The 18,061-nt window shown below is 41.1% G+C and overlaps 1 protein-coding gene across 1 annotated transcript in view; it reads right to left on the bottom strand.

Annotated features, from left to right (window-relative positions):
- Positions 1 to 5,587: 5,587 nt before the first annotated feature.
- LOC113092605 (NACHT, LRR and PYD domains-containing protein 12-like) overlaps positions 5,588 to 18,061 on the bottom strand; it is a 75,427-nt gene continuing 62,953 nt past the window's right edge. Inside the window, exons 11-12 of the mRNA XM_026258269.1 lie at positions 7,928 to 7,974; positions 5,588 to 7,852 (exon numbers count right to left, since the gene is read on the bottom strand). Of these exons, the coding sequence (XP_026114054.1) occupies positions 7,299 to 7,852; positions 7,928 to 7,974 (601 nt within the window). The 3' untranslated portion in view covers positions 5,588 to 7,298. The remainder of the gene's footprint in view (positions 7,853 to 7,927; positions 7,975 to 18,061) is intronic.

The raw sequence follows: 18,061 nt of genomic DNA, 5'->3' as shown, positions 1-18,061 counted from the left end.
AGTCATACCATGGGCAAGGACAGGTTCAACTAGTGGCACAAATTTCATCTGAGACTCCTCGTTTCTTTGCCCCTCATCCTCAACCTCCTCCTCTTCCTTCACCTCTTCATCCACTCCTTACTGCTATTGCTAATCTAATTCCTCCTCTTCCTCCTCTCTGGTGTCCTAGACCTTTTCAATCACGTATCTCTGGATCCATTGTTCCAAAACTGAATGGGGCTCTTTTATCTATCCAAGGTTCTGACTGGTGTGTGATACATTTTGACTCTTAGTGTTTCCACGTGGGTATCTGTGTGTTAATTGAGCTCAGGCTATGTTAACTTGAGTGAACAATATTGAATGTTAGTGCTTTCTAAATGACCACATGGTGTAAGCACTGAGAAATGTAGGAATTTGTGTGTAGAGTTTTGCAGTAAGAGTTCACATGTGTTAAAGCAGGGGAATAGTGTTTATAGTTCAGCAAAATGAGTGTGCTTTCTGAAAAATGACGTTATGGTCTTGAAATTTTAGTTTAAAAGCCTGCTTATAGTGTTTAAGCAATCGAGAAAAACTGTAATAAACTGAATAACTGGATTCAACATTATCTGTAGTCATCTGTGTTGGTTGGTTTGGTGTGAGTTAGTTGTATATTCTCTGGATGTTGGTGACTTGGCTGTGTCTCAGGAGTTGGCAGGCTGCTATAAATCTTGCAGCTATATTTGCACATTCAGAATTTTCACCAAGAATGAAGGTGAGTTTTTCAGTTGGGGTGCAGATATTAAATTGGGGAAATATTTTTTTTAATTTTGGGATAGTAGTGGTATCTGATGGATTGGTATTTGGGGCATTGTGTAAGGAAGTGCAGCTCTGTTTCGATCTCTCCCAGAATGCAGTGGGAGCAGAGTCTCTCGTCACGGGAGAGCCAGGTTTGTCTGCGGTGGCCCGTCTCTATGGCCAGACTGTGCTCACTGAGTCTGTACATCGTCAATGTTTTCCTGAGTTTGACATCAGTCACTGTGCTCAGGTAGTGTGCCATGGTGTACTCTCGATTTAGTGCCGAATAACATTGTAGTTTGTGTTGGTTTTTAATGGTGTTTGTCAAATGGGTGATATACTTGTCTTTCTCTCTGTTAATGATGTTAATTAATGGTTGAAAGTTTTTGTGAGTCCTGAGGCTGGCTGATCTCTGACAGTGTGATCTCAGTCAGTCTCAGCTCCAGCTGAAGAATAGGACTCATCATGGGGCTCAGCTCTTCGTGTTTCAGGATTTTATAATGGTATGTGCTGGGTTCACGCGTCATCAGGTGTTTGCAGAATTTTATGGCTGTTTTTTTCATGTTTAGGAGGAGAGGGTATTAGCTTAAGTCTGCCCTGCATCCATTGTTTGGTGGTTTTTTTTGGACTTTGAGTATTCTTTTACATATATGTAAATGCATATTTTCAATTGGATGTTTTTTCCAGTTTACAAAAATCGAATTTTATAGATGGACCCCAGCCTTCACTGCCAAAAAGTACGATTGGTTCAATTACTGATTTGAAAAGTTTGAGTCAGATTTGGATTGGAATATCAATTTTAATTGATCTTTTTATTGCATAGAAAGCCCTTTGAGCTTACTCATTGAGTTCATTCACAGCCAAAGTAAAGTTACCTGTTGGAGTGATTTTTAGGCCAAGGTAAGTGTATGTTTTTGCGGTTTCAGTGGTTCTGTGTGATAGTGTGAATGTGTGTGTTGTTCCCTGAGGCTGGAGCATTTCTGGAAGATCATGACTTTAGTATTTTGGAGGTTTACAGTCAGGGCCCAGGTCTGACAGTAGTCCTCCAGCAGATCCAGGCCATCCTGAAGCCCTTGTTTAGTGGGCGACAGGAGAACCAGATCATCTGCGTAAAGGAGACACTTTATCTCTGTGTCATGGAGAGTGAGACCTTGAATGGGGGAATGTTCTAGAACACTGGCCAATTGGTTGATGTAAATGTTGAAGAGGGTGGGGCTTAAACTGCAGCCCTGTCCCACTTCACGCCTCTGAAGAAAAAACTCTGTTCTTTTGTTTCCAATTTTAACAGAACATTGGCTGATTGTGTACATGGGTTTGATCAAATCATAGAAATTACCTCCTATTCCACTGTCAATTAGTTTTAGGAATAGTCCTTCATGCCAGATTGAGTCGAATGCTTTCTTGAAATCAATAAAACAGGTGAAGACTTTTGTTTTGATGTACATATTTATCAATCAATGTTTGTAGTGTAAAAATGTGATCAGAAGTGCGACATTTTGGAAGGAACCCAAGTTGACATTTACTCAAGACATTGTGTTTGATAAGGAAGTCTGAGAGTCTTGTGTTCAAGATGCTACATAAAACCTTCCCCAGGTTACTGTTCACACAGATGCCTCGGTAGTTGTTGGGATCCAGTTTGTCTCCATTCTTGTGAATGGGGCTGATGAGGCCCTGGTTCCAGATCTCAGGGAAGAACCCTACACACAGAACATCATTGTGGAGTTTTGAGTATGGTCAATTTGGAGCCTTGCTCTATGTGGGCTTTCTTGGGCTCGAGGGCCCGTAATTTATCTTCCAATTTAGTGTTATGGGGAAATCTAAGGAGTTTTGATTTGCTTTTATTGATCTTTCTAAATTGTCTAGTTTTTTAATTATTTCATTTTGATCAGTTTTTAATTTCAGTTGGGCTATATAATTCTTGGAAATCCATATCTCTCCATCTTGGATAGCCAGATCTTCTTGATTTGATTTGTTTAATCATTTTAATTTATCCCAGAAATTGTTTAATTTTATTGATTTTTCAATTTCTTCAAACTGGTCATGCAGAATCTGAGCTTTGAGTGTGGCTTTGTATTTCCTCAGTGCCTCGCAGTAATGAAGACGGAGCTCCTGACTTTCTGGATTATTGTGTTTTTGGTGGGATACATTTCTGAGTTTTTTTTTTTTCCTCAGAGCCTAACAGTCTGAATCAAACCATCTGTCAGTGTCCAATTTCTTTGGTTTTATAATTGTCATATCACTTCTTTGTGCTGTCTTATAGAATATGTAATTTATATCTTTCACTGCTTGATTGATGCCTGTCAAGTTCTGTGTGTTTGATGACTGACCACAGCTTTGCCCAAACTTGAAAACGGCATTTATCTCTGATGAACCCAAAGGGCAACTCAAAACTGTTCACTTTCTTTTCTTTTATTTTCTTAAAGATTTTGTTTGATAAATTGGGTTGGAACAGAATAGGTTGATAAACTTTAAGATACACAAACCAAAACCATGAATTAATTACAAATAAATCACAAATAAATCTCAATACCACTTTCTCAAAGTAATAATAAATAGATGTTACTGAATCCTCAAACCAAACAAAGTAATTTAGATTAACCTAGGATCTCTAATAGTTAATTATTAAAATACCAATCCCATAATTAAACTTATATAATTTAAACAATACACATGCTTAGAGTAACGTTACTTCTGCCAAGTTCTATGTTCACATAATAAAGTCTTCGCTTTTTAATTCAAATTGCACATTACAACCAAGCAAAAACTCACATAGCCTGAACTCAACACATTCAAACACAATCACATTCTGTCCTAACAGTTGCGTCTTTGGATGATCAGGAGCTGTGGTTAGGGTATCTTTTTCCAGGAACGGGTGAGAAAGCCAACTGAGCTCTTACTAAATATTTCAATGCCATGCACTCCCAGTGGGTGCGCCGGTAAATATGGTCCCAAGAGCACCTCCGAGAAGTTGATTCCACATCCTGTTGTATGGTTGCCCCCTGCAGTTTGGGAGTGCTCTGAGTATCCTGGGTGAATCTAGGCTGGAGTGCTCAGTACAACTTGTAACCATGAATTGACACAACAATGCAAAATTGATTTTTACTGTATTCCTGTATTTGGAAAGTATGTAAGATGGACTGTATTTCAGAAGATTCAGGTGCATCAATTTTATTAGTGCTACTGTTTTCTGTCCATTTGAATGACATACATTTGTGCATTTGATGTGGTGTTCTAATTGGATAGGGTAGTCTTTCAAACTGCTTTTTATAAAGGGTGATTTTGCTGTGGTCTGAGAAAGGTCTCAAGGGTTTGAATGTGAATGCTCTCAAAGAGGAAAGCTCTAGACCTGTGATTGTATAAATCTACAGTGCTGCTCCCAAGAGCTAAGTTGTAGGTGAATCGACCAAGTTATACTCCTTTGACGATGGAATCTGGTGCCTTCTGATTCTATAAATTCTAATTTGTCACCGGTTCTAGAATTGAAGTCACCCAGAAGCAGCACGTTTCCCTGGGCCTGGAAATTGGTGATATCTTGCTCTAAAATTTGGAAGATTTATTCTTGGAAATAGGGAGACTCGAGGGATGGTATGTATATGGCACAGAGGAAGGCAGTCTGGGAGGTTGATATGATGGGTCATAGACCCGCTTGTCAGACTGGTGGTACAATGCGGTGAAGGCGAGGGATTGGGGGTGGGGAGGTGAATGCATATCTGTACATGTGACCCATCACGGAAACCAGTGACACAAGTCGGCAGCACAACTTTCGAGCAAAATGAGAAAGAAGCGTTATTTTTTTTCAAAATTGGTGATTTTTCTGCAGAATCTGTTAGTTGATATCACAAAGAAGCCTCTCCGTGTTTGAGATAGCAGTATCGGTATATTTAAAGGTTGAAATTTTGAGGTTGAAATCAGGTTGTTTGTCGGAGATTCTAGCACGCAGTAGGGGCGTTTCATTGTCTGTCTGTATTTCCATACTGGATAAGCCGGCTTTTGTTTCTTTTGTTATTGCCCCCGCCCTCCGAGGGAAGCGTGGCTACTTATTATGCAGCGCTCTGGCCGGCTCTAGCTGATATCAAAATTCAATGAAGATGTACGCCGCAAAGATGAACGCAGACGAGCTGAACCATGGCTGTTACACTGAAAATGTTTTGAAGTACTTCTTCGACAAGCCGGATGCTTATAAACAAGCGCTCACTGATTCTGAAGACGATCTGAGTGACGATGAAAGCGGCATAATAAGACTGTATAATATCCCTAATCTACAACTGAGCAAAGATGACGACGAGGAAGAATGTATTGGACTGGCGTCAGATGAGTTGGACCGTAAGATATCAGAGGCTATATCGATAGTAACATTTGATGGGGATAAAGACAGAGAAATGGGGAAAATCCGTAACATTTAGAGGCAAACAGACGCACAGTGTAAACTTCGGATCTGCAAGAAAACTTTTCTGTTTCTTATGGGGTGAGTTTCCATAAATATCAAAGTTTGTCGTTTTGTGTTCATTCTAAGAACACGTAGACGTTATCTCATGTTTAGTCCATGTTTAGACCTTCCCATATCTACCTATTGTTAGCTAGCTCATAGCTCATCGGTTATCACAGAATCCTGTTCAAAAAGTCCTAATGCTACACAATGAAATCAATTCACAAAGTTTTATGTAGAAAACCAGCAAATAACAAATAAAATTAGCATCAATATGTACTTTTTGTTTACATAAACATTAAAATAATAACATTAAAAATGATGGACACATTTGAAAGATTAAAGATTTTTATAAAAAGATAAAACTCACATATTTCAGCCTCTAAATCATTTTTATAAAATTCAAAAAAGATAAATTACTGACAAACTACACTTTCAGAATCTGTGAATGACTCAAAATGCCCCAGAACCGACTTGTGTCCCTACTTTCCGTGGTTAGTCACATGTATGTTTGTATGCATTTAAGAGTTTGTGTATTTGTTGGCCTGGAGAGCTGGCATTCAAATATAGGTGCCTCAGTCTATAGATTGTGATAGCGACACAGCAAGTTTCTGTGGAGCAGCCTCTGTCTGTCGGAACACTCTAGATAAAGTGCTGGCTGGGATGCTCTCTCTTGAGCTTTGTGTTGCTGGTTTGGCTGGGTTAGGGCTGGTTCTGCTCCACCTGGGGCTGGTCTGGTTTTTGTCCTGTTTAGAGTGACGTCTTTTTGCCAGGATATGTACTAGATTTTTATATATAGGCGGACATGATCGTATAGACGGTCTTCGCTTAAGTCTGGGTGGTGTGCCAAGTAGACATTAGGTACAAGGGCAGTGTCTGGAGATGTGAGCATTTATCTTATTGATTGTGTTTGGATGGAAGTCTTTTCTCTGAAGCAGAGTGGAGAGGATGATTTTTGAGTTGGGGAAAGTGTGTCTTGCTTTGTCCACAACAGCTCTGAGGGAATCGGACACTCTGTCCTGCTGGCTCCGCAGGTCATTGGTGCCCTTGTGGATGATGATGTAGCTGGGACGGCCAAGCTGAGATTCTGTCAGAAGCTCCAGGGCTTTGTCTGTGTTGGGACACCAGTGTTTCACAGCTCTGTTTCAGGGGAAGAGTTTCTTTGTCAATGAATTTCCCATTTGAATCGATGAGCAGGGCTATTTCTGTCAGTTGTGTGCTGGTGGGTGCTGGGCTGCTGTTAGATGGGTGCTGCTGGTGTTGTGATTGACCGGAGGCGCTGTGGTGACTGTGAATGTTCTGGGTCAGGTGTCTCTGGGCTGGAGGGCAGTGTTTGAGCTCTGTGAATCTGCTCTAGTTCTTGTCTGGTCAGGAGCAGCTCTCTCACCTGCTCTTTCAGGGCCTGGATCTCACTGTGCTGCTGCTCTCTCTCCTCCTGTATCTCTCTAAGTGTCTGCCTCATCTCTAGTGTGAGATGCTCTCTTTCCTGTATCTGGAGTCTCAGTGTGGCCAGCTCTTTCTGATAACTGTCCTTCTCTGTCTGTAAACATTTGAGTTGCTGTGTGAGGGCTGGCAGTCTCTGTGTAATGTGCTCTTGAGTTTTGCCCGAGTTCGGGGTGATGGTCCTGTCTGAGTACGGTTTCTCAGAGCTGCACCATCTCCAGCCTTGTGAAGTGCTCCTGGAGTACAGGTATAGATTTGAGCAGGGGAGATGAAGGGTGCTGGGCCGGGCTCTCTGCAGGCATGGGCTTGAGATCTGGGCTACTGCTCTGTGTATTCTGCTCAGATGATAGATATTTAGATAATAGGGCTTTTTCTTGTTTCATCATTGCACTGTAGTCAGTCTGGAATGTTTTAAAATTTCCCTGTACCATGACTGTGCCATTTTTATATAAGTTAACAGTTATCTCTGTGTTGTGGGGCTTACATGGTTCTCTGATTTTGACTTTCCAGCCATTGCAGATGCCCTACTTTTTTACAGAGGGGTAATGGTTAATAATGCTTCATGCCAGATGTTGGAATGTTCAATGAGTATTAATGTCATAAATAGATTCATATCACTGATTTATCATGCAGCTCAAAGCATTATGGGTAGAATCTCTCATCAGTCTCTGATTCATCAACACAGTTTCACTGATGATTCATAATAAACACCAAACCCAGGATAGAGCGGCTGAGTGAATGTGGTCTGGACTGTATGGATGAGGCTCATTGTGTCAGAGACGCTGTAGAAGGACAGAGTTCCTGCTCTGTGATCCACATACACTCCTATTCTACTGATATAATCATTATCATACACTCCTATTCTCCTGCTGATGGACTTCACAGGGAGATTAGTCTTTATGTTATTAAATCTGAATGAGAAACTGGAGGAAGAGCAGGTCAAACTCCAAGACTGATCATTATATCCAAACCAACACATATCACCAGCTCCCTTCCTGCTGATGCTCTTATATGACACTGATATACACACACCATTATATCCACTCCACTCAATCTCCCAGTAACACCGTCCACACACACTCTCTCTACACAACACCTGACACACATCAAATCTCTCTGGATGATCAGGATAAGGCTGTTTCTCTTCCACACCTGTCACCTCTCTGTTATTCTCAGACAGACTAAGATCAGTGTGTGCTGTGTTTGGATCCAGTGTGAGAAAACAGGCATCTGAACACAAGAACAGAGACATTAATAACACAACAATCACTACAACTGTGTGTGTGTGTGTGTGTACAGACGTACATTTATTTAGTCCTGCTGTAATCCTGGATTCTCCTCCATGATACACACTAGAAAAGACAGTCACATCCAGTCAGTAAACAAAAGTTTTAGCTTGGTAAATTTAAAATCATTTGACAGGTTTAAAAAATATGTAAAAATACTGGGCTTAACAAATGCTATGCAGTTGTTAAGGTACTTGGGGTGGTTGCTAGGCACACAGGGTGGTTGCTAGGCTGTTGCTAGGGCACACAGGGTGGTTGCTAGGGTCTCGCTATGAAGTTGTTTGTATTATCATATTTTTGGAAAGATTTGGCATATAAAGGCTTGATTGCAGCACATCAAAATACTATAGATCTCATTATAATCAGTGATACTGTCTACACTGGATGCTGCACGGCACGACACAACAAATCCCTGACAGAAAACTGCTGCTGCATTCTATTTATTACACAAATTTCAAATTATTTTCAACTGTTGCGTCCGGTGTAGACGCAGTGTGAGTCTCAAGGGATTCTGGGAGTTTAGATTTGAATTTGGTCACTTGGAGTCTAAATAGTCTTCTGAATATTAGGACAATGTAAGTCTGGGTTTTTAATCTTTGTAATTTTTTTCTTTATTTTCAGGTGTTTCTCAGAGACTGAACTGGTTCAAAGCTCAGATATTCTGCAGAAATAAAATCTCTTCCTGAACTTCACAAGAGCTTGAAGAAATGGCAGCACTGAAATGCGTGTTTGAGATTCAAACCAGACCACGAAAACAACGCAGTAATATTTGACTTTACTATCAAAAATATATCTAAGTCCGAAATGTTCATGTTATTGTATTTCCTGCTTTAGAAACATTCAGGTAAACACTGATAACAGATGAGAAATTCAGGTAAACACTGATAACAGATGAGAAATTAATAAGAGACGATTACATTTAAAAATGTAAAAGAAAAACCTGGAAAGAGACGTGAAGATTTGAGGAGGAAAATAAAATAGAGAGTCTTAGAGAGTTCAGTGAATTATTGGATGAAAAAACAAAAGAGTAAAACGCAAATGAAAATTAAAATGATCAGGAGGAGACAAATGAAAAGAGCTCTTCTATAGAGAATGTGAAGCTACATCATGCTACATTGCATGCTGGGACGCCAGCGTCATTCAGGTAGGATTGTCCTTTGCTACAAATAGCTGAAATGAATACAGATACCTGCTTATCTTTGTTTTGTTTTTGCTTTAACCTGTTAACTGTCACTCACGTTTTTGAAGATAGACATGAATGTGCATGATACAAACCTAAATTTTTATAATTCATGACTGAAAACATTTTGTAACATGATTTTGATGTACCATTTACATGGTAATGCAATGTCTGATTTTAAAATGGGTTTTGAAGGATGAATTTTGAGATTTTATGTTTTCAAGTGATATATAACTTCTGATGATTTCTAAAATGTGATAGAGAAAAAGGCAACGAGGAAGTCTTTTTTTTAAACAAAGGTCAAAGCTCCTTTTGTAATGTAGATTTCTGAGGGTGCACTCTTGTCATAAATTTATCATATTTTTTGAATGGAGAGTGGTGCCCATGTCAAGACAATTTTCTTGCTGGAGCGCCACCAGCTCCTGGTTGTATGGCCTGTTGATCTTTGCTAGGATGTATGCTGTTCGAAACAGTGAGGCTGCCTTCTCCGCTTCCTCCTCCACTTGTTTTTGTATGGAAACTTCAATTGTGTTTTTTGTGTTCACTGTATTTTCTGCTGCCTTGTGACTTTTTGATGTCCCATGTTTGTAGATTTTGCTCCTTAAAGAGCCAGTAAGATGAAAATTCTAAGCTTCCTATCACTGTTTATAAGTCCTGTACAATAGGTTTAAATCCATCCAAGGTTAAAAACATTGTCACATTGTCAAAATATCATTTTAAAATTACCTCAATTCTCAGAGATCCCCAAACGGTTCGCGCGAAGCTGTTCAAAAGATTCAGTTTCCTTAAACCCCACCTTTTGGTAGCATACTGTGTTCTGATTGGTCAACTAACATTTTTGATTGGTTATTCCCCACACAACTTCATGGTAAACAATGCGTTAGCATCTTTTTGGGGTGAATTATGTCTTATTCCTCTCATCGCGAAGCAAACAGTACAATAAAAAACTTGAACAGTCTCGCTGCTTTTTCTTCTGTGTGTGCGTATTGAAGCCGCGCGCTTCAGTTTGAATCTGAATAGCGCATTCAGCACAGGGGTGTGGTCACATTAGATATAATCAAGGGAGATGTGAAAAACATTTCATATGGATTACTTTATCACAGAATATCTGTTAGCAGCACTTGTTACACTTCATTTTAATGACGTGTTTGTAAATGAAGATCAGCAGCACAGACAAAGGTTGCAGACAGCACACATACTGATAAGACGCTTGGGAGAAAACAAACACATAACTTCATAATCATACTTCGCGTTGCGATTCGGAGATGCTTGTTGGTCTAAATAAAGTTGGTAATGAACCCTCTTTTATGGCCAAATGCTTTGAAAATCCCGCCTTGTAACGTTACTCACCAAGATTAGAAAAGCAGTCATCAGTGAAATGTTGTGAACACAACAGAAGGGATTTGTTGTACTGCTCTTGTATGGTGTTAAAAATGAATTTTAGCCATTGGTTCTTCTGATCTTCATTCTTTGGCAGTGAAAATAAAACAAACTTGCCTTTACAATTAAAAACACATTGTCTCCTCGACATGATGCTATCACACCAACCAGAGCGTCTGTGGGGGGGGGGGGGGGGGGGGGGCAGGTCAGAGTTCCGTTTCTCCCAAGACGGTAGGAGGAGATTATTATGCAAAGTGTTCTAGTGACGTACATAGAGATGGGCAAAAGATTTGAAATCTATAACGACTCGTTTCCGCGATTCAGAGTCGACTCCTTACTTTAGAAGCCAATAACTTTATAAATCGTGTAATTTTTGGTTTAATTACTTTGCACATTGTTTACACTGATGGACAGCTACATTATACACTGTAATACAGGTAATTTTTGATTTCCCATCTGTGTGGCTCTTTAAGCATGACAGCTGATATTGGTTATTGTATGTAACTTTAGTCTGCCACCATTCATTTGAGAGAGACATGCCTGTCTCTTTAAACACTCCAAGGCATTTGACAGTTTGGCAAGTACGACACCCTAGAAAATCACCATTGACAATTAGCAAAGGACTAAGCTTTTTTAAACTGACTGTGTTGCTTTTCAGTCCAAATGTGTTGGTGGCATATTCTCTCTGTCTCTCCTCTCTCTGTTCCTTCTCCCTCAAATTGTCCTGTTTCTGTTTCTTCATTCTCTTTTTGTCTTACCTCTTTTCCTCCTCTTTCCTCATCTCATCTCTGTCTATCTCTCTCCTCTCTATATCTCCTCTCTCTGTGCTCTCTCCATAATTGTCTGTCTCACCTCTGTCTGTAAAAGTAAGTTAAAATGGAGAAAAAACAGCTTAGCACACCACATCCTGTCAAGTAGCTGGTCACATTATAAGGCCTATAGACTAACCCTTTCAGACAAACCATTAAAATAAATTATTTAGTATACATTCAATGTTTAGGTACCCAGTCTGAATGCTATAGCAAAACAAAAACAACAAATATTAAGAATCTATTTATTAAATGTATATATAAAAAAAAAAAAATTAATGTAGGATATCAACTACACACTTACCACAACTAAAGTGTAGCTACAAGTGTGGTCATGCTTCATTTAAATTCTGAGGATGATATCTCTAAAATTATGCAATTGTAAGACCATATAATGGGAGGCTTTGGAGAAGTTTTAGAAAAGGCTGATAAGATGCTTTCATATATTTTATCAATGACACAGACTGCATTGACACAGACAGCGTCATTGCAGAAGGACATCCTTTTGGTCACGTGGTTCATGTGAGATGATTGACAACTTTACAAACTAATGATATCGCACTGATGTCATAGCTGATATGAATCAATAAGAGGAGAGTATTCGCTAGCTCTGTTAGCTGTTTGAGCTCTTCAGATTGCATAAATCAGTGCAAAACGAATATAAATTTTATTCTGTATGACGAAATATTTTACAAACATGTCATAAAATTATTATTTCTCCAAATGTGCGCACCATTGGACCATATAGCCCTGGCGGATCGTGGATATTGTATGTATACAAACACAAATAAACCGGAGATGCTGAATGGCTGCTGTATGAATGATGATTTCTATTCAAAATAACGAACATTATTATTATTATTATTAACTGACGTTTACCGTACCCACGAAACCGTGAACGGCTAGTGATAACATTAACTATCTAGGTAGAGGTGACTTGAATCAGTGGCATGAATCTACCGTGAACCAAATTAACCTCAAAAACATGAAGTTTAGTACTGTTTTCCGAGCTCACTCACTTTGGGCTTGCAGCCGAGGCAGTTTGCTGGCATCAGGAGGAGGGCTGGTGTCTTGACGGTGCTTAAAAAATTGCCAGATATCCATTTTTAAATATTGATGCAATCTGTTGCGTGTGGTTAATGAACGAATCGTTCATTTTGAACAAATCTTTAATATGACTCGGGACTACCGAGTTGTATCAGCGAGTGATTCATTCATTTTGTGTTGACCGCACATACGCATTTACGCATCATATGGGTTCTGAATCTATAGGTGAGGTATGAGTCTTTTATTCTACCTGTCAGTCCCATAGAGACGGAAAGAGAAAAGATTAGTTCTTTTTGCTAAATGAGACTCAAAGATCAGAGTCAGTAAAATGATCTGAACTTCCCACTACTACTGGTAACACCACAAGCAATTGGTCAACACTGACAGTTGCAGCGCAATATGAAAGACTTCGTCTTAGGTTTAACAACAAACAACCTATGAAACTAATAATGAACAATATGAAACTAAAATGACATAAGCTTAATTTAAAATGTCTTAGGAACTGTAGGCTATTTAAGGGTGGATAAACTCAGTTTAGAGGTGGATAAACGCACTTTGGAGGTGGGTAAACGCTATTTCCAAATTTTGGGAGGTGCGTAAACAGCGTTTACGTGCATTTAGCCTCCACTACATCCCTGATGGTTTCCATATTGTGGTTAATAGTGTCAGTCTCAGTGCTGACCGCTCTGCCCACTGCTTCAATCATGACGGGCAGCCTTACCAGCTGTTCCCATTCTCTGAATTCGATAACCCAGGGCAAAGCCTAATCCAATCAGCAGAAGACCCGTTATCATGGTTCCGAATAGGTACATCTTCAATGTCCTCCATGGAAAGAGCCGCCAGACACACACAACCCGCCTCCTCTCCCACGTGTCCATTGTGTAGCCAGCTGTGAACGTTCCACCAGGGCAGTCAGGTTCCCAGGTTTTTTGTGGAAGATTTTTATTAATAAGATTTTAATCAATCAAGAATAATCAATGTGAATCTAGCCATTTTTGTTGCTAGTTGTTTTTCCATTATAATCCTATAGGTAAAGGATAGAAAGGAATATGCCTACGTGGTGGAATGTTCAGAACTGATGAGAAACATATGGTCAGACATACAGAAAGGGCCTTTCTTTATACCAAAACAAGTAGAGGGCCTCTTCTCTCTAGGGAGGTATTAAAATTGCAAGCATAAGGAAAGAGTCTGACTATTTGGAAACGCCCTGTATAGGGTATATAATGAGATGCTACATAGCATTCGGTAGATCTTCTCACAGAGAATATCTCAGCTTTGCTTCTCTCTGAAATAAAGTCTATCTTCTGGAAACAAAACCCCCAGACTGCGTGATTCCTCAGATGCATGGCAGACAGAAATACACTACATCTTCTCGTTGAGTCTCAATTGTGTTGAGAGACCAGTTGTTCAAATCCATGATTTTTCAGTCTGGAGAGCAGTGCAATGAGAGTCTCCCAAGTATTGGACAATAGACGAGACGAGAGAGCAAGCAGGTATGGTAAGGGGGAGGAGAGGGAGAGAAAATGCGTCTGCCTTAGTTGAGAGCCAAACGAGATATATATATATATATATATATATATATATATATATATATATATTTCACGAGTTCACACTTACATATAATTAACTGAAGTATTAGAATACGTATTTGGTGTGCTGTCCAGGGAAAGGGCTCCGAGCTCGGGAATGGCCCGAACCTAGAGTACCCCCCTGTATATAAAAGTGTAAAATGAACTCTAGTGGAGGAGATGGGGTGGAGGGGGGATGCTGATAAACAGTCAATGGAGACAGGTAGGCTGATTCAGCTGTATTTATACCCTAAGGTTGATTATCTTAAATAGTTCCACCTGTGCTAATTAGGTTAGGTATCTGTCGTGCTTCTCCCGAACATTGTTATGAAACTACATTTCACAAGTTCACACTTACAATTAACTGAAGTATTATAATGCGTATTTGGCGTGCCGTCCGGGAAGGGGCTCCGAGCTCGGGAAGGGCCCGAATCTAGAGTACCCCCCAAAAAGCTATAGACCAGAGGACAGCCACCAAACTAAAGACCCCCCGAATTGAGTGCCGCGTTTGGCAGGCTGGCATCTCGAGAAAGGGTCTGAATGTTTGTCCAGTGGGCCTGTGATGGCGGCTCACTGTACCTGGACTGACAGGCCCTGCTGGCCTGCAACGGGGAGCAATTGTAATTTGGAGCGACCGATCAGGCGAGTTTGTGCCTTTCTCCTCTGTGAGACCATTGCTCGCTGGACAGAAAGAGAAAACAGGAAAGAGGAAAATGAGAGCTTGACCGGGAGATTTTCTCATACTGCGTCCACTGTGAGACTCAATGCTCGCTGGACGGAAGAGAACAAATTAAGTGCTCTACCGGGAAAGTTCTCACTGCGTCCGCTGTGAGACCAAATGCTCGCTGGACGGAAGAGAACAAATTAAGTGCTCTACCGGGAAAGTTCTCACTGCGTCCGCTGTGAGACCAAATGCTCACTGGACGGAAGAGAACAAATTAAGTGCTCTACCGGGAAAGTTCTCACTGCGTCCGCTGTGAGACCAAATGCTCCCTGGACAGAAGGAGAAAACGGGAAAGAGGGAAATGAGAGCTTGACCGGGAGATTTTCTCACACTGCGTCCGCTGTGAGACCCAATGCTCGCTGGACGAAAGAGAAAATGTAAGTGCTCTACCGGGAAAGTTCTCGCTGCGTCCGCTGTGAGACCAAATGCTCGCTGGACAGAAAGAGAAAACAGGAAAGAGGAAAGTGAGAGCATGACCGGGAGATTTTCTCATACTGCATCCGCTGTGAGACCGAATGCTCGCTGGACAGAAAGAGAAAACAGTAAAGAGGAAAATGAGAGCTTGACCGGGAGATTTTCTCATACTGCTTCCGCTGTGAGACCGGATGCTCGCTGGACAGAAAGAGAAAACAGTAAAGAGGAAAATGAGAGCTTGACCGGGAGATTTTCCTCACACTGCATCAGCTGTGAGACCCAATTCTCGCTGGACGAAAGAGAAAATGTAAGTGCTCTACCGGGAAAGTTCTCGCTGCGTCCGCTGTGAGACCAAATGCTCACTGGACAGAAAGAGAAAACAGGAAAGAGGAAAATGAGAGCATGACCGGGAGATTTTCTCATACTGTGTCCACTGTGAGACCCAATGTTCGCTGGATGGACGAGAACAAAGTAAGTGCTCTACCGGGAAAGTTCTCACTGTGTCTGCTGTGAGAGCAAATGCTCGCTGGACAGAAAGAGAAAACAGGAAAGAGAGAAAATGAGAGCTTGACCGGGAGATTTTCTCACACTGTGTCTTGCTTAGAGACCCAATGCTCGCTGGACGGAAGAGAACAAATTAAGTGCTCTACCGGGAAAGTTCTCACTGTGTCTGCTGTGAGAGCAAATGCTCGCTGGACAGAAAGAGAAAACAGGAAAGAGAGAAAATGAGAGCTTGACCGGGAGATTTTCTCACACTGCGTCTTGCTTAGAGACCCAATGCTCGCTGGATGAGAGAGAAAACGAAAGTGCTCTACCGGGAAGTTCTTGCTACGTCCGCTGTGAGACAAAATGCTTGTTGGACAAAAAGAGAAAACAGGAAAGAGGAAAATGAGAGCTTGACTGGGAGATTTTCTCATACTGTGTCCACTGTGAGACCAAATGCTCGCTGGACGGAAGAGAAAAGGTAAGTGCTCTCCCGGGAAAGTTCTCACTGTGTTCGCTGTGAGACCAAATGCTCGCTGGACAGAAAGAGAAAACAGGAAAGAGGAAAATGAGAGCTTGACTGGGAGATTTTCTCACACTGCAGAGAAATCGTAAGAGCTGTACCAGGACAGTTCTCGCTACAAGACCAAATGCGGGTTTACTTATTTATTTGTTTATTTTATATATGCTCCTGGGAGCAGGAGCTGCTGTGGCAGTGGGGAGATACAGAAAAGGCTCCTGTGGGAGCAGACACTGCTGCAGCAGTGGGGAGATACAGAAAAGGCTCCTGCGGGAGCAGACGCTGCTGCGGCAGTGGGGAGATACAGGAAAGGCTCCTGCGGGAGCAGACGCTGCTGTGGCAGTGGGGAGATATGGAAAAGGCTCCTGTAGGAGCAGATACTGCAGTGAGGAGGTACAGGAAAGGCTACTTGCTTTCGGCTGCTGTAGATGTTGGCTGCAGGAAGAGTAAAAAGGGTTAGTAATATTTGATAGGACAAGCAAAAAATGAATGGGTAGCCTACTGTGTTACCAGCTTAGCAATTGGGTGCCTGATTTGACAATTCCTCAAGCCTTGTCCACATTATTATGTTACTGTTGGAAAAGCATCTTTCCTCTCATTTGGCCTCCGGGTTCTTAGGCCGTCTCCAGGGATACGTTTGGAAGGCTGTTTTCACGTTGTAGTATGGACTGTGGAAACAGAGGCTTTTGGAAACGATGAAGCATGTTTAGTCTTGCAAGACATTGTACCGAAAGACATGATTATAGCAGTAACGTACCAGTCACCCCCCATTTTTTTTTTTTTTTTTTGCATGGAAATAGAAATTACATACCCAAAATAAAAATGTTTCTGCTCATGATTCTTTCTGACTAGATACATGGTCAACGTTTGTCCACGAGCTGACACTTACCGTTCAGGAATAGGAATCGTATTCCTGACGAAATTTACTAAATAGCTGTCACTGAAAAGATGTTTTATCGAAATATTGGTCAAATATCGAAGCCAGAGTCTTTAGACTTTCAATTGATGCAAGGTTTATCCAGATCAAGTAAGAGTGATGTTTAACGTGCTGTGGAAGTGAAACGATAATAAACTGGGGCCGTAGGCAATGCTTGCAAGCAAATGGGTTAAGAGCAGTTATGTGCTATTCACTTCTAAGTGGTTTCTAAAGATATTTACTTGTCTGTTTTTCGTATTACAGTCCTGAAAAGGCAACAGTAATTTTACTCCCACTTGCTATCCTGCGTCAAAACACGAGGGCAGATGCGTTTTAGATGAATTTTGAGTGATCACGCCTGTGAATGGAGAAATAGGTCCCTAAATAATTTGGTCCTGCCACAAAACTTGCATGGAAATAAAAATTTAAAATTGAATTAAGCATTTAGCCAACGGTTTTATCCAGCGACTTAAGGTGCATTCAGTCATTTTTTTTTTTTTATCATCATGGAACTTATGTCTGTATCATATCAATGAGGTTTAAACGAGCACGGTAAGACAAATATAATGTCTTGGACATTTCAGTGTGGATGAAGACTGGAAATAATGCCTTTGTTCGTGGTTAAATGTGGCATCATCCGACAGAACTAGGTTTGTATCTGTAGTCCAAATCTATGCGCACTCCTTACTCCAGATCAGCAGGTAATGCATCTTTACGCTGGTTTGCCAAAACCGCCAAAAAACACCAGTAGAAGAAGATGGAACTGCGTCATGACGTCATTTAACAAACTTTAACCACAAACCTACTTTTAGATGCAACACTTTGGATGCAAACTGCCATAAAATCCAATGAAGAAGAAGAACCTGCTTTTAGCGTTTTCGCCTGAAAATGTGTAGGTTAACGTTGCGCGGTCTGCGCCGCTAGAGGAAGCGGCCTCAAACTGCCACTCGGCCGGGGTGAAAGGCTGATCGGTGGCGGGAAGGGAGAGGCTTGCTGCAGTGAGAACTTTGGTGTGGCCCAGGCTGGTTGGATTCCAGCTCGAGGAGAGCTTCTCGGGCGGCATGATCATTGTGTCGAGTGAGGTGAGCTTGCGCGGTCTATTGGCCACGACT

This window comes from Carassius auratus, unplaced genomic scaffold (genome assembly GCF_003368295.1).
Source record: "Carassius auratus strain Wakin unplaced genomic scaffold, ASM336829v1 scaf_tig00214667, whole genome shotgun sequence".
Taxonomy (NCBI): Eukaryota; Metazoa; Chordata; class Actinopteri; order Cypriniformes; family Cyprinidae; genus Carassius; species Carassius auratus.
The sequence above is the reverse complement of the archived record's forward strand: the minus strand, read 5'-3'. Positions and strand labels throughout refer to the sequence as shown.